Source organism: Diaporthe citri (genome assembly GCF_014595645.1).
Source record: "Diaporthe citri strain NFHF-8-4 chromosome Unknown scaffold_11, whole genome shotgun sequence".
Classification (NCBI taxonomy): Eukaryota; Fungi; Ascomycota; class Sordariomycetes; order Diaporthales; family Diaporthaceae; genus Diaporthe; species Diaporthe citri.
Genome location: NW_025064856.1, coordinates 189,236 through 205,039, shown reverse-complemented (window position 1 = coordinate 205,039; position 15,804 = coordinate 189,236). Strand labels below are relative to the sequence as shown.

Genomic DNA, 15,804 nt, shown 5'->3' with positions numbered 1-15,804 from the left:
GGCTACTACCCTAGGTAGTCTCAAGAAGCCGAGCCTGTCTAACAAGGTCGAGCAAAACCCAATTGGAGAAGAGCAGTCGCGCCTGAACGACTCCGAGCATCTGCCGAGCCAGCTTCAACACCAGAGAGCCAGAGCTCACGACACTTGCACACGCGACAAATATACACAACACTGACAGCACACCATGTCGAAGCTCTCCCCAGCCCTCAAGGAGCTCGTCAATGCGCCCTTCTCCCGCCCGGGGCCGGCAAAGGCCCCAATCGGCATCTCCAAGATCTACGAGCGCATCGCCAGCGAGGCGCACTCCAAGAACCTGGGCCCAAGGCCGTGGATCGTCCTCTCCGTACGTCGTTATCCCCCTTGCCCCTTCCTCAAGTGACACACACCATACTGACATACGAAATTCCCACCACACCAGTCAGCAGCAACATTCACCCTCAACTCCCCAGACTCCCTAGCAGCCCTCCAGTCCACAGCCTCCAACCCGTCCGCGAAGACCTACCGGCCCCTCGCCCCCGTCCCGGCAGCCGAGCTCATCCGCGAGGTCGGGCTCAAGTGCATCTCCTTCAACGGCATCCCCCGCTCGATAAACAGCCTGGGCGCCTTCCGGGCAGGCCTACCGCAGGACGTCCAGGACAAACTCGAGACGCGGTCCTCGCGGCTCATCACGCCCGAGAACCTCGCCCGGCGCAGGAAGGCCGGCCTCGCGCTGTGGAAGAGCGTCTACGACCCCTTCGACGAGAAGCTCACCGCCCGCCTGGCCGACTCGCACCCGGACCTGCCCGTGCACATCCACGGCAGCCACTACGCGCCGCTGCTGTCGAACCCGGAGGGCGTGGACCGCGGCGGGCTGGCGGAGGTGGGCAGGGTGCTGACGAGCCTGGTGGCCATCGCGTGCCTGCGCGCGCAGACGGGCGTGGGCCCGCAGGTGCTGTCGCATGTGTTTGGGCTGCGCAAGGCGGTGCAGCAGGGGATCCACGTGCGGGAGGCGGAGAGTGATGCCGAGAGGGAGGGGATCGAGTGGCTTGCTGGTGACGAGGGCGGGGAGTGGGTGCTGAGGAGCGTGGATGGGATTGTTGAGGCCATTGGGAATAATTTCGCGGCGAAGTTGTAGACTTGCTTTGTTTTTGGAGGTTGGATTAATAGATCAATTGTAGATAGATCACATGTTGAGAATACATATGCATCTGCATCCTGCCATGGCTCGCTTGATCTTGCTCCGTTGTCTCTGGATTTGCAGTTTAATTTCTTCTATATGCACTTGACTATCCACAATGATTACGCCGACTCCAAGCAAGATAATCCAAAAAATCCAATGCGTTATCTACAAAGAGCTGTCGCAAATAGCTCGCACTAAATATCTACCACCCTCCTTCTGTCACCCTATTCCATAACCTGCAGGTCATCAGCCACAACAAACTTCGCATCCGTCTTGGCCCTGATCTCCTCGACCTCGACCTCAGGCGCGATCTCCGTGAGAGTCAGCACGCCGGCCTCGCGGTCGACCTGGAAGACACAAAGGTCGGTGATGATCGTGCTGACGACGTTGGCGCCCGTCAGCGGCAGGGTGCACAGCTGGACGATCTTGGAGGTGCCGTCCTTGGCGACGTGCTCGGTGGTGACGACGATCTTGGTCTTGTCCGGGTTCGACACCAGGTCCATGGCCCCGCCCATGCCCTTGAACACCTTGCCCGGGATCATGAAGTTGGCCAGGTCGCCCGACGCCGACACCTGCAGCGCCCCCAGGATCGACACGTCCACGTGCCCGCCGCGGATCATGGTGAAGGACTCGGACGAGTCGAAGGTCGCCGCGCCCGGGAGGAGGGTTACTGTCTCCTTGCCTGCGTTTATGATGTCTCTGGAGAGGGGTAATCGCTTGTGTTAGTCTCTTGTCACGCTTCAAAAAACAGGAAGCGGGTGTTGAAGGCAGACGACTTACGGGTCAACCTCATCCTTGGTCGGGTACGGTCCCATGCCCAGGATGCCGTTCTCGCTCTGCAGCCACACCTTGCGGCCCTCGGGCACGAAGCTGGGCGCGAGCGTCGGCAGGCCCACGCCCAGGTTGACGTAGAAGCCGTCCTTGAGCTCCTTTGCCGCGCGCCGCGCGATACGGTTGCGCTTCTCCTGCCCGGGGCTCGCCGCAGCGGCACCACCGTCGGCGCCCTCCTCCTCGCGCAGCTTGAGGATGTCGATCTGCTTGTCGGCCGTGGCGGGGACGATGCGGTCGACAAAGATGCCCGGCACGTCGACGTCGTTGGGGTCGATCTCGCCGACCTCGACGATGTGCTCGGCCTCGACGATGGTCAGGCGCGCCGCCTTGGCCATGATGGGGCCGAAGGCCTTGGTCGTGTAGCGGAAGACGCAGTTGCCGGCCTTGTCGGCCTTCCATGCGCGCAGGATCGCCACGTCGCCGGGGAGCGCCGTCTCCATCAGGTACGTCTTGCCGCCGAAGATGCGCGTCTCGCGCGGCCGCCCGCCCTCCAGCACCTTGCCCGAGGGTGAGAGTCGCACGGGGATCTTGCCGTCCTGGAGAAGAGAGTCTGGGAGAGCAGCCACGTCAGATCAAAAGCGAACGCGCAGGGAGTTTGAATTGGTCCAAAGTGGTTGCTTTACTTACGAGCACCGGTGGCAGTAAAGAAGGCCGGGATGCCAGCGCCCGCACTGCGGATCCTCTCAGCCAGGGTGCCCTGGGGGCACAGCTCGATGGCGATGTCGCCGGTCAGGTACTTCTTCTCGAGGACCTTGTTGCTGCCCAGGTAGCTGAGGACGAGGCGGTTGACCTGGCCCTCCTTGGTCAGGACCGACAGGCCGCCCTTACCCTCGACGCCGGCGTTGTTGGACACGGCCGTCAGCGAGTGCAGGCTGTCCTTGCCGCGGCGGTGCAGGGCGGTGATGAGCGTCTCTGCCACGCCGCAGAGGCCGAAGCCCGAGGACAGGATGGTGGACCCGGACTTGACGTCGGCCACCGCGGCGTCGGCGTCCCGAAACAACTTGGAGCCGCCGCGGGTGGGCGCCGGCGCCTTGCTTTCTGAGGGGCTGGGGTCGGCCGAGCGGCGGGCTGTTGAGGACGAGAACAGGCGGCGCGGGGACACTGCTGCCGTGGACGAGGCAAGGGCGACTGTGCCGTTGTTCCTCCTCAGGCAGTTATAACGGCCGAGACATAATGGCGCTGCTGCTGCTGGGGCTTGTCTTGCTGGTTGCGCCGAGGCGAGGAGGGAGGGCATTGAGCGCCGCAGCTGGCGTGTTGTCGCAGCCATGTTTGACGGTGTTGCTGTTGGTGCCTGCAGTCAATTGACAGAAACTGACACTCGAGCGCGACAAGGAAAAGACGATAAATCAACAAACAAGTGAACTAGCAATGTTTGGCCACGGACAAGGTCCTGGCTGTGGTGGCTGTATCGGTCGGGCGGCATTCGGCTTCTCCATCTTCAGCACGCCGGAACAGCCCGTTGATCAATGGTATCAATGGTTGATCATAGAGGCCGAGCCTCGGCGTTGTCCTGACGTCAACCGATCGGGGGACAGAACAAGCACCGCTCAAGGCCAGGGTCAGGGTCAGGGTCAGGGTCAGGGTTAGGCCAGGGTCCACTCCTCTGTGCCTGTTGGGTCCACTCCTCTGTGCCTGTTGGGTCCACTCCTCTGTGCCTCGCTTCAGGGTTCCAAGTTGTTATGACCAAAAGGAAAGACTGGCCAAGAGAGAAAAAGAGAGGGGAGAGAGAGCATTGAGCCGACTCGGAAAAGGAAAGGTCGGCAACATTGTTCATTGTGGCAGACATTCATGTGTCCAGTCTTTGCATCCCTCTCCGCCACAATGTCTCTCTGATAAGAGGTGGCGTCTCTGCGTCTGCGTCTGGTTTTGTTTCTCCTGACGCTTCACTCTCTCACCGTATAAGAACAGGCGAGTCAAGTCACACTGACGGTCCAGACCGTTCTCCAACTAGCCAGTCCTACTCCAGTCCCGATCCCCTGGGGCTGGATCAGGTCCAGTACCCCAAACCGGTTTAGATCCGGAAAAGGAGTCAGGACAGAAAGGCCCCCTCACGAGGAGCACAGCTGACGAATGCCGGATAAGCAAATTCTTCTCTTGATTATAATCAGTGGGTAGCAAACAGGGCAGCTGCGGGGGCCCTGCACTGATGGATTGCGGGGAAGTGGGCTCAATGTGTGGGTTTCCTGGGGAAAAGCTTGGTGCTGACAAGCTTCCTTGGGCCTGGGGGGTGGGACCTGGCCCCACGCCCCCCGAACCACGGATGCCTTTCCCCCTTCCAATCCTTCCACGCGGCTACTCAATATGGCTTACCACTGGCTGGCTGATGATTTCCTTCACTGTAACCATCCGTTCGTCACGTCTCTCTTGTGTTCGGTCTAATTTTCTGTGGTTACGCGTAGACTATCTAGTCTATTTATCTTTACCTTGGCCCTTACCATTTCTGCAATAGATTTTGAGCTCCAGAGTTGTACCTTCCGTGCTAGTTTTGCTCTTCTCACCGATATTCAAACCTGCCAGTTGTTGTTAGACTCCCAAGATGAAGCCCTCTTCCCTGACGGATGTCGACGTCGACAACGACGTCGACAAGCCCTCGGACGCCGTCATCGAGGACTCCCGCCTGCACCACGAGCACCACGCCCGCATGACCAAGAGTATCCTCTTCAAGACAGACACACGCGTCCTGCCCATTCTCGCCCTGCTGTTCCTGTGCTCCTTCCTGGACAGGACAAATGTCGGCAACGCAAAGATCATCGGCCTCGAGGAGGACCTCGGCATCTCTAACCTGCAGTACAACCAGGGCCTGGCCGTCTTCTATGCCACCTATATTGCGAGGTCGGTCACTGATTGGCACCCTATATTACCTACCATCCAAACCAATGCCTTGTATTCTGTGCAACCCTAGGGCAGAGCTTACGACGAGAATCGCATCAGAGAGTTCCGCCATGGCGCGCATAACCTCACTGTCCTCGATACTATATTGCGAAACTGGTAACTGACCATGTGCCACACCACAGCGAGCTTCCCTCCAACCTGATTTTAAAGCGCCTGACCCCCCGCGTCTGGCTGGCCTCCCTGGCCTGCGCCTGGGGGACGGTGACCATGTGCCTGGGCTTTGTGCGCAACTTCGGCTCCTTCGTCGCCGTCCGCGCCATCCTGGGTGCGACAGAGGGCGGCCTGCTGCCGGGTATGGTGCTGTACCTCTCAGGACTATACACGCGCGGCGAGATGGCCCTGCGCATCGGTATCTTCTACACCGCCGCCTCGTTGTCCGGCGCATTTGGCGGCCTGCTCGCCCGTGGGCTGTCCGCCATTGGGCCACGCGGAGGTCTTGAGGGTTGGCGGTGGATCTTTATCATCGAGGGATTGCTCACCGTTGTGTGTGGTGCTATCTCGTACTTCTTCCTTGCTAGTAACCTGCACACGGCGTCTTTTCTCACCCCGGAGGAGCGCGAGTTCGCTGCGAAGCGACTGTCGGGGGAGGTTTCCAATGGGGAGAGGTTCAAGTAAGTTGTTTTATGTCATTTTGTGTTGTTCAACGAGTTGGGTTTTCGTTCAGATGAGATAGTATACTAAATGGTGTCTGGCAGCGTGAATCTCGAAAGGGAAGAGAAGTTCAGGTGGTCCGAGGTCAAGAGGGGCGTCTTCAATATCCAGCTCTGGCTCACTGCCACTGCTTACTTTGCCATCCTCTCGGGGCTGTACTCCTTCGGTCTATTCCTACCGACTATCATCAACGACATGCACATCACTTCCGACCCAAACCAGACCCAGCTTTGGTCCGTCATCCCCTATGCGGTCGCCACACCCGTAACAGGTGAGTCTCACCAGCGCCCCCCCCCCCCTTTCCGATGCCTCCGTCCTTCCATGCGGTACACCAACTGACATGAGCGCCTGCTTTTGGAACAACCAGTCTTCATCGCCTTCCTCTCCGACCGCCTTAAGCTGCGCGGAACGATTATGCTCTTTACCCTCCCGATTGCCATTGCTGGCTACGCCGTCATCGCCAATGTCGCCTCAGCCCACGTCCGCTTCGGCATGACCTGCCTCATGGCCATCGGCATGTATGCTAGTGTCCCCTGCGTGTTGGTCTGGAACTCGAACAACTCAGCTGGCCACTACAAGCGCGCCACAACGTCCGCCCTGCAGCTTGCCATCGCCAACGCTGGGGGTTTTGTTGCGAGTGAGTTCTCCAAATCCTATTTCTTTTCCGTTGTTCTCTGCGAGTGCTTGTACCTGTACGTGATGTCGTCGACGCCCCGTGTTAACAATACTTTCCCAATCCTAGCTTTCATATACCCAAAGGAACAGGGCCCGCTGTACCACGAAGGGCACTCAGTGATTCTCGGGCTGTTGTGCTACGCCTGGGTCGCTGTGCTGGCGAACGTGTTGTACTGCAGGAAGGTGAACAGGGACAAGCAGGCCGGCAAGTACGCCGAGTTCGAGGGGAGCGGCGATGATCGGGACCCGCGGTTTGTTATGATATTGTAACAGCGTGAGCGTGATTGTGATCTGGGCGACAATAAATGGTAATCGTATTCAAAATGGTCGTTATTACTGGCCGGGTTGATGGAGATTCCGAATAGCAATAGGATATCAAATAGCGTCGGTGCGATCCATGGGAATTGACCCTGTTGTCAGCTTTATAACCATTTGTTCTTTTGGTCTAAGGACGTGCACGCATGGTAGATTTCACGATTTCTCCCCCAAGTAATTTCCATATTGTGCTCGGGCTGCTGAACAATTCAACTTTTTTAAAATCTGTTTAAGGGTAGTAAGAAAGAACCTTTGACTAAGCAGGTCCGAACAACGACGCAAGGAGCAAAATGAACTAAATGAAATACGATGTACAAGAATAGGCAACCTTGCACCCCTGGAGAGATTTGAGAGATTTACCGGCCCATGGAAGTTAATGGGGGCACAGTGAATAAGGGGGGCGGAGTACGTACCCTAGGTATGTTTAAGAAAGGTGCCTTGTGGGGCCCTTCTGCACTCAGAACGTAGCCATACGCGCACTTCAACTTCAAATCATTTCCAAACCCAATCGACTTTCCCACACGGCCAGTATTCGCCTAATTTTTTCTTCTAAGAGCAAATATAAGATGTGTCTCTGGAGCGATCCGCGTCACTACTCTTTACTCCGGTTTGATACGTGAGCACGGGATATAGGCAGGACTAAGGAGTTGAAAAACTACTACATAGACATTCTACAACATATGGTTACGGACACATAGTGCCAAGCCGCTGTCCGAGCATAACGGGCAGGAACCTAAAGCTGCTTCAACTAGACTCCTTGGCCCGCGACTATTCTTCTCATCCCAAGGACTTACCATCCCGACATCTGCCCACTTCCCGCACCCATTCCCTCCGCGGAACCCATAAGAGCCCATCATGAATGTCATATCCCTGCAAGCACGGAGCCCTGACATGTATGAAAGCAAGTTGACTGGTGTGCGGGACGTCGCAGTCCCGCACCATGGGAGGTCTCGCGCGGCTGCAACGTCGAAGCGGGGAACTACTACTAGCCAAGCAGGTATTTTGCTTCTCGAGGCTGTCCGCGGACACTTCTGGATGTGGCTTGGTTGATTGAGCAATGGCTTGTGAATATTCTCCAGAGAGTAGTTCACTCAAGGCTCACCTGGAAATCCATCACATAATATCATGTTGCTGGCATGGGGAGTTGAAGGCGAGCTTATCCCCTCGCCAACATTGATCGCGGACTGGGTCGTGGATTGACTGGGTCGTGGATTGACTACGGAAGACTACGACCTTACATCCGGGCACGTGGTATGCTTCTTTTTTACCGAGCGATTGAGTTTGTCGACCCCTCTCAAGTCCCGAGCACCCAGTCCATGATGACTTTCGGGGCGTGTTCGGAAAGGCTACAAAAAAGAAGATGGTATCGCCAGTAAGGAATTGTCGGCCTCGTTTCACTGGGTGCCACTCCACACCTGGGCTCACAGCTCGAAGTAGCACTCATACAAATGAAGGACCAGGTCGCGTGGAATCTACCTGTCCACCGGCTCCGTTATTCCCGCTTGAGTGTTTCTCCAGTGAGGCCATGACTTACACAGGTGGTGGTACCCAAGAACTCCAAACTCTGACCCCGCCTTCCGGAGGCATTTCCAGAATGGGATAGACAGGTGGCATCGTCAAGCCCGCCTCGAAGCCAATGTCTTGGTCACAAGCCGGCACGAAGTGCAACATGCCTCGACGACTCGACCGTGCGTTGGCCATGAATACTGCAATGGGTCTACGACTCGATGCCATCTGGAGATCCGCGGGCGCCGCTTCAAAGAGTAGATGGAATAGGAGATATCTATAAATTCAAGGTCATTTCGAGATATCTGAAGAGCAGATCGAGAAGATCGAAGAATTCCGTCTCTCTTCAAATCAAATAGCCAACCCAGATAGCCTCAACAACACAACCAACAACATGCAGTTCTCCAAGATCGTCATGACCAGCCTCCTGGGCCTCGCCCTCGGCAGCCCGTTCGAAAGGCGCACGCCCGCCAAGATCAAGGCCGACATCGCCACCGTCAGCTCGGACCTGACCTCCTTCAACACCGCCATCAACGCCTTCACCGGCTCCCTGATCCAGGCGCTCTCCCTGCTGACCAGCTACAACAACCTGGCCTCGGCCATCACCGCCGCCACCGCCGAGGTCACCTCCACCGGCGCCATCGCCGCCGCCGACTCGGCCACCATCTACGCCGACGTGCAGAGCCTCACTGCCCAGATCACTGACACGCTGGGCGATGCTACTGCCAAGGTTGGGCTCACTCCCTAGAAAGGTGTTGGTACTGTGGTTCTGGTAGCTGACGTTGTGTTCCTCGTAGGAATCTGTTGTCGCGTCTTCCGGATTCACGAGCGCCGTCTGCTCGGCCTTGTCAACTTTGTCCGTGAGTTTATACCCTTTTGGAGCTGCTTGTTGTTGTTAGTTGAGATACTGATGTGGTCTAGTCCGACGCGAAGGCATTCTTTACCGCCCTCGAAGGCACCAGTAAGTCCTTTGTACATATTTTAAGCAAGGGCTCAGTGCTGATACTTCGTAGTCGACTCTGCCTACACGAGCCAGGTCGACGCTCTCCAGGCTACAGTCGCCTCTGGCTTTACGAGCACGATTTCTGCCTACGGATGTTGAGGGGTGAAGGTCTGGTCAAGGTTCATGAGAACGAGTGTCTGCTTTGTTGCTGCTGGTCAATGAACTTGGAGAATTTCCACAAGCTTCTGAAGAAGCTTTCTTGTCATTATATAGTCCTTCACATGTTCGTAATCAATCAGCAGGATTTGTCATTCTCAAAACGCATGTTTCATACTTCAACCGACCTGAGAATGAAATGGAATGACTGCCTATTCCTCTGACACCGTCGTGATGACGGACTATGTCTTTTTGTTCTTCCCCATGAGAGCCTTGAATTTCAAATATTCCTTGAAATCAGCACTGCTAATCTCATCTTCGTCCACATCCACTCCAGCGCCCAACTTGAAATGAGCAGTGCCACCTCCAGCCACAGGCTTAATGTTGCCGTCCTCGTCATCCTTACTCTCAGTGTCCGAATCATCGCTGCTCTCACTCTCTGACTCCGTCACAGTCGGGGGTGCAGTGCGAGAAGAAGACGCTTTAGGCAGAGGTTTCAGCGACGAAGGCCGCGTGATATCGGCCTCCGGGTAGTAATCGTTTCGCCATTGGTCCCTCATGGCAATCTCGTCGTCTCCACCTTGCAGAGTCCTCTTCAGGTAACGATCGAATTCTTTTGACCCTTCGGCTACGGTCTCGAAATGTCTCTTTCCCAGCACAGGCATTGGATGGCCGGCCTTCAAATGGACGGCCTCGTGCTCCACAAGTGCGATGGCCGTTTGGCAGGCGTTGCGTATTTGTCTGTTGGGTTGTCAAACAAATTATATGGGATGACGAGAAACACAAGAAAGTGATTAGCAATGATACTGACCTCCCATTCCAGGTATTGTAACCCTCCTTCTGAAGTCGTCGATAGTGTCGCGACGCAAACCTCAGGATCTCTTTCTGCTTGATCTTGAACTGTGTGACTCCGATCCTTGTCTGCTCATCGCGAGCTCGCTTGAGAAAGACCTCGTATAATTTCACAGTAGCATCGAGATCGATCCGTGGGTAATACAGGCTCAACTGGATTCGTGATTTGAAAGCTGGATCGATGCCACCCACGCGGTTGGTCGTCAAGAATAGGATGCCGGCATAGTATTCCAGACTGCGTAGGAAAACACTGGTGACAGCGTTGCGCCTCAGATCAGTCTTGTTCCGTTTAGCAAGGAAGATGTCCGCTTCATCGAGCAAGAGGACGCAGCCCCATTTGTAGGCCAGGAGAAAATTATGGTGAAGGTTCTTCTCAACTTCCATGGCTGACTCTCCAATATCTCCACAGGTGATGGGGAACAGTGGCCTCTTGGTCCTGTCCGCCACGCACTCAGCCGTTGACGTCTTTCCAACTCCTAAGAATAGGTTAGAATATTTGGAAGCATGGTTAGAGGAGTTCAAAGCTATAAAGAGTGACATGTGCCTCACCTGGCTCGCCGTGCAGCAGGATAATTAGTCCAGCTCCCTTTCCTCTCACTAAGTCCAGTGCAGGGCCGACTGAGTGTGGGCCTTGCGTACTTGTCCTCGCGTTCTCGTGGGTTTCCACAAGAGCCACTATGGTCCGCTTGTGACTGGAAGAGAACATGAGTTCATCAAAGTTGTTTTCAAATTGAACCTCGGAAAGGTCTCCAGTATTCAATGTTACCCACTGGCGACTGCGCAACACGAAAGCATGCACCCAGTTTGGGAGCAATATGATTTCCTCTTTTTTCAAATCTTCAGCCCTCCGAGGCCGTAGAAGTCCACCATGGTCCGAAATTGAAGCATTGATCCCGGAGTACCTCATATTCAAGTCTTTAAAGACGTAGTCTGATCCGCAGTGACCTTCGGATTCAGCACCGTTATAACACATGCAGAATGTCGGCATTCGCGTCTCGCGTTCGTCGAGCCTCGTAAAATCTTCAACTGAGACTCTGCTGCCGAGCTGCCAATCAGGCTCGTTATCGATAGCCAAGGTAACGTCCACGATGACTTGAGTATCAAGTTGCTGAGGTGGTTCGTCTATTGTTTTGCCTCGGAACATGTGGTGAGAAAATGGTACACGCGTTAAGCTCAAGTATCTCTGCCCCTGTGTTTCAAATTCCCGGTAGCGAGCTTCCCAGTCTTGATCGAACTTGAGCGGGAAAACTTCCAGAGACGTGATAGGCCTGCGACCACGGTATTTTCGGATCAAGAACTTTTCTAAAACTGGCACGTAGTCTGTCCCATCGAAACAAAAGCTGCAGCAATCCACCGCAAACCCTCCCACATCCACAGGTGCTGGTGCTTGACGTCCGAGGTCTTCAGATACGATACGTCGCGTCAAAGGTTCTCTTCCGCCGGTGAAGTTGACCACTCGAAAGGCTTGGGCTTTGTGATTGGGGCTGATGGCCGTATCTCCAAGTTCAAATAGGTGCCATAGGTCACCGTATTCAATCTCAGTCGCTATGCCTTCTTTGATTGCTCTACGCAGATCGAAAGTCGGCTTGAGGTCCACGTCGAGAAACTGTACAAGCAGTTTAAGCTCTCGTAGGAGATCTTGGCGCTTGAATTCGACTGAAGCCGACGCAAAGTGTCAGGACGGACAGTGGAACGAAACCCTCCAGGCAATGCGGTGCGTAAAGGTTCACAATGACCAATTTCGGAGGACAGTACTCACAATCTTCCACCACCCGTGTCTCGGCTACACCACGGACTGGCTCCCACAAAACATCGATGCTGTGAACACTGTCCCGGATTTCCTTTTCGTAAGCGACGAAGAGCTTCCATGGTCTCAAAAGTATGGTTGCAGCACCCCCAATTCGTTTCGCCGTGGAGTCTCGGTGATTGGGCCAAAGGTGATAATTGGAAAGTGTTTCCTTGCAGATCTTCTCAAGAGTCTTTACAAGTGGACCATATCGCATCCTCAGCCTTTCTGGTGTCTGTTGGTCCGTTCGCTGACAAATGCTAGTCGAGCGGCTAGCTGTATATTGATCTGGACCAAGCATAGCTGAGGTGCCATTCTCTGCCACAAGTACTTCAAGTGACGCTTGCTCGTGATATGGAATCTCCGCTGAGTGGGATGTCAGAAGGAATTCGCCATGCGAGGATCGCTTGATGAACGGTTTATATGTAGGAGCCTGCCGCCTCGCCACGCTGAGTTGAAAGTCATCTGGTTTGTTATGGAGTTCAGCTTCTAGTTTCAGAATCTGCTGTTCCATTTGAGTGATTCTCATCTCGGTGAAGGACAAATGCAGAACTGCCTGTTTCGATCGTCGTCTTAGATCACCAGTCTTCTTCTCGTTTTCCAGAAGCAGTGAGCTTAAGCCCTCATACTGTGTGTTTTCGGCCTTATGTCCAGTAGTCAGATACATACTCGTAAGTATCGGACTATAATGTGTAGTGGTAATTCAAACCTTTCTTGCGACCGTATGCCAGTCTTCGCCTGGGCCATCTTCAACCGCACTCTTCAGCAGGTCCACGGCGGCGGTATCTACCGTATCGACCGGAGTTGGACGTCGTGTTTCATTAGGAGTTATCACCATGTCTCCAGGCACTTGATGACCTGTGGAGCTGGATTCGGCCCCCCGAAAGGGTGGATGCGCATACGGAGACGGCGTTTGCTCAGGCTGCTCCGAAACCTTTGATCCCGTATCTGCAACTTCAGGCTCCATTGTGAAGTGAGGAAACACCGTGTACTGCGACTCTTTGAGGCTTTAAACTGTGGCAGAATATGCCGAGCCGGCCAAGTGATCGGTCCTTTGGTCTGGATCCGAAATGCAAATGTTGCAATTCCGTCTCTGGCTCGGCTCTCGAGTGTGGGAACGGAGACACAGGCAGAACAGGAAGAAAATATAGATTCTCCGGAGCAGCGTGGTGTTCATATGTCTCGTCATAATTTGCCGAGTTCGCCACATCATGGAAGAGGTGTAGTACGGAAGAGGTGGGGTATGGAAGAGGTGTGGTGTGACAAGATTGATCTATTGGTAGTAGTCCCATACACGTGTGCAAATGTGCTGGTGCAGACAAGTCTGGCCTGATGCAATTCGGACACATTGTCCACCCCGAGTTAGCACTAGGTAGCACGAAGTAGCACCGTCGGTATGACTGCAGATGCAGCTTACCAAAGCCACAGAGGCAGTTGTTCGAATTGATGGGACCAAATCGCTGCGCGTCCCAGTTTGAAACAAGGCCCCGTGGTTTCTCGACACACTTGTTTGCGCAGCCCCGAGTAGACGATGAAAATGGATTCGCAACAAGCCCTCGAACGAGAGGACTTCATTATGCGCCGTCCTCGCGCACCTCCCACGAATGCTGCAGTATTCACGGAAATCAACGACACTGCGCTCGGTGCCCCGGCATCTGTATATATAGAAAGCCTCGACCGTTTTGGTTCTGTGGCGGAAGCCAGGAAGCAAGACCAGATTAAGTTAGGTTCATCCCGATCGCGTTAAGTTGGCCGTTTGTAACAAAAGTCAGCCTAATGGATTTTTTCCTCCCACAGTGTTGAGATGTGGAAGGAAGCCGATGAGGAAGTCAATCAGGTGTTCGATTTGATAGCCCAAGCCCACATGAAGATGGATAGAAAGAGTCCCAGCAGCCACCAGAAGCGAACTAGCCTAAACCTGCGACAATACACCTGGGAACAAGTCATGGGAGAAGTTCAGTCACTGGCAACGCGATGGTCAACGAGCCCGAAGAAGTCATCAAACATGATGAGATATCTGGAAAAGTTGGGACAGAATTCAGACGCCTTCAAGTCCTGGCTCGACTTGCTGCCAGCAGGTGATTACGGTTCCAGGTATTCAAGTGCTAAATGCCCATCTGGACTTAATTCGGTATGAATTAAAGCTAACTTCACACCCAGCATATGTGGTGTTTTCACAATTGCGGTCGGGGTGCGTTACAATCCCACACGGGTTTTCTTCGCTCGGCAGGGTTCTTCTGGCTGGAATAAATAAGACGGAGAAATGGCTGACATTATTCAGGCTGCTGGGGCTTTCTCAAAGGTAGAAGCCGTCATCCTCGAGACACTAGCTGAAATTCCCGAGATAATGGATGACGCCAAACGGTACATCGAGATATACGGCAGATGTCGAGATCAGCTTCTGGAGAAAAAGACTTTCCAGCTCTATTTGTCTATCCTCAAGGCCTTGAACCACATTATGCAGTTTTTTGTGGACAGTTCATGGAGTAAGTCCGCCGAGCACTCCAGTGACCAGCTCACGTCATGGAATGCGTGCTAAACAACTTTGTTTGCAGGCAAGGTCTATCAGCCAATTCTCAAGCAGTCATCCTATAAAAGCAAACTGCTCGAAAGCTGCAAAGACATCAGACTAAGAGTAAGTCGCGTCAAGAACGAGGCCAATATCTGTATGCAGAGACGCATAGTCGACCTAAATCAGGAGATTCGTCTCCATAACGGTGTCTTAAGTGATTCCAGCGAGAAAATGGACCAGACTCTCGCAATTTTGACAAATCTGTACTATAAACTTTTCCTCAGCTCTGAATCTCGATTCCTTCCCATTCATGGACACCAAGGTAGGTTTTGTCCAGCCCATCTCAACACTGGTGAGCAGATAAGACCTAACAGAGGCATTCCCAGATTCTATTGTCCAGGACATGCAAGCAACCGAGAAGAAGAAGATAGTGGAGGGAAAACGTGAACGTAAGTGAGGTTTCTTGCTCTCGTTCCTGTAGGCTCTGTACAAGATGACTGATACTCAACTACCAAGGCGACTTGGAACAGGCGAAAGGCTTGCTAGACGTACTGGGATATGACCCCGATGTTGTGCTGACAGACACCGAGAAGTGTTTGGGCCTTGGAGCCGCAATGGCTGAGACTGACAAGGCTAGAGCGGCCGCCCTCGTCGACGACCCTACATTCAAAGACTTCATGACAAAGGCGACATCATCTAGTGTCCTTCTCGTCAACGGAAACGAAGACCTATCTAGTGCCGAAGGCATCTCGCCTCTCAGCCTCGTGGCAGCCAGACTCGCCCAGATATCTGAGCAGAATGAGACCGCCCAGGGTCTGACACTGAAATATTTCTGTGCCGAGCACAGCCCTTACGGCACGGAGAGTCAAACTTCGTCCCCTGCAGAGACCATGATGGCCAGTCTCATAGGCCAGCTCGTCAGCCATATATTGAGCCGGTCTGTTGAGATAGACCTCTCCTTCTTGGTACCAGAGAATTGGGCGGTCTTCGGAAATCTTAATCTCAAGTTGATGTGCACCGTCTTCTTTGAGCTTGTGAAGCAGCTGCCGTCGAACACGATTCTTCTCTGCATTCTCGACGAGGTTGCCTTGTACGAAACAGGTGTTCCCAAGCACAGTATGGATACGGTTGTGAGGAGATTGGTCCGACTCGTAGAGGCGAGTGATGAGATCGTTTTCAAGCTGTTGGTCACTTGTCGGGGCCGATCTTTGGGAATCGGCCAGTACTTTACGGGGCATACGCTGGATCTCGATGAAGAGGTTGAAGTAGAGGACTCTTCAACGTGGCGAATTGCCAGCATGAGACTCAAACCTTGATCTCCCAGCGGGGAAATTCACGATTTCAGATGGCGTCAACAGTTAAGAAGGAAAGACTGATTGTTCCCAGATTTTAAGCTTCGCTTTTTTTCGTTAGAGAAGCAAGGAGTCCTATCAACGCAGCGACGTGGGCATGCGATTCAAACAAGGGCCATTTCGTACCTCGTTACCGTTTGAATGCTTTCGATGACGCTTACTAATGTTTGTACC

General features: G+C 54.0%; 6 protein-coding genes across 6 annotated transcripts; 4 read left to right on the top strand and 2 right to left on the bottom strand.

The window, feature by feature from the left end:
• Window positions 1-184: 184 nt before the first annotated feature.
• On the top strand, window positions 185-1,114 carry INS49_003839 (uncharacterized protein; the record flags this gene model as incomplete). Its single annotated transcript, XM_043164629.1, has 2 exons — window positions 185-343; window positions 419-1,114. 2 exons carry the CDS (start codon window positions 185-187, stop codon window positions 1,112-1,114), a joined length of 855 nt encoding a protein of 284 aa, XP_043018279.1.
• Window positions 1,115-1,383: 269 nt separating this feature from the next.
• On the bottom strand, window positions 1,384-3,257 carry INS49_003838 (uncharacterized protein; the record flags this gene model as incomplete). The annotated part of the gene is made up of 3 exons (XM_043164628.1): window positions 1,384-1,858; window positions 1,940-2,540; window positions 2,618-3,257. The coding sequence occupies 3 exons, from the start codon at window positions 3,255-3,257 to the stop codon at window positions 1,384-1,386; spliced, it is 1,716 nt and encodes a 571-aa protein (XP_043018278.1).
• Window positions 3,258-4,526: 1,269 nt separating this feature from the next.
• On the top strand, window positions 4,527-6,478 carry INS49_003837 (uncharacterized protein; the record flags this gene model as incomplete). Its single annotated transcript, XM_043164627.1, has 5 exons — window positions 4,527-4,822; window positions 5,005-5,493; window positions 5,578-5,804; window positions 5,901-6,170; window positions 6,276-6,478. The coding sequence occupies 5 exons, from the start codon at window positions 4,527-4,529 to the stop codon at window positions 6,476-6,478; spliced, it is 1,485 nt and encodes a 494-aa protein (XP_043018277.1).
• Window positions 6,479-8,423: 1,945 nt separating this feature from the next.
• INS49_003836 (uncharacterized protein) lies at window positions 8,424-9,131 on the top strand (the record flags this gene model as incomplete). The annotated part of the gene is made up of 4 exons (XM_043164626.1): window positions 8,424-8,759; window positions 8,827-8,889; window positions 8,951-8,990; window positions 9,043-9,131. The coding sequence occupies 4 exons, from the start codon at window positions 8,424-8,426 to the stop codon at window positions 9,129-9,131; spliced, it is 528 nt and encodes a 175-aa protein (XP_043018276.1).
• Window positions 9,132-9,370: 239 nt separating this feature from the next.
• On the bottom strand, window positions 9,371-11,124 carry INS49_003835 (uncharacterized protein; the record flags this gene model as incomplete). The annotated part of the gene is made up of 3 exons (XM_043164625.1): window positions 9,371-9,869; window positions 9,940-10,456; window positions 10,620-11,124. 3 exons carry the CDS (start codon window positions 11,122-11,124, stop codon window positions 9,371-9,373), a joined length of 1,521 nt encoding a protein of 506 aa, XP_043018275.1.
• A 2,506-nt stretch (window positions 11,125-13,630) lies between these two features.
• INS49_003834 (uncharacterized protein) lies at window positions 13,631-15,594 on the top strand (the record flags this gene model as incomplete). The annotated part of the gene is made up of 5 exons (XM_043164624.1): window positions 13,631-13,708; window positions 14,048-14,252; window positions 14,322-14,401; window positions 14,679-14,727; window positions 14,795-15,594. 5 exons carry the CDS (start codon window positions 13,631-13,633, stop codon window positions 15,592-15,594), a joined length of 1,212 nt encoding a protein of 403 aa, XP_043018274.1.
• Between the last annotated feature and the right edge of the window lie 210 nt (window positions 15,595-15,804).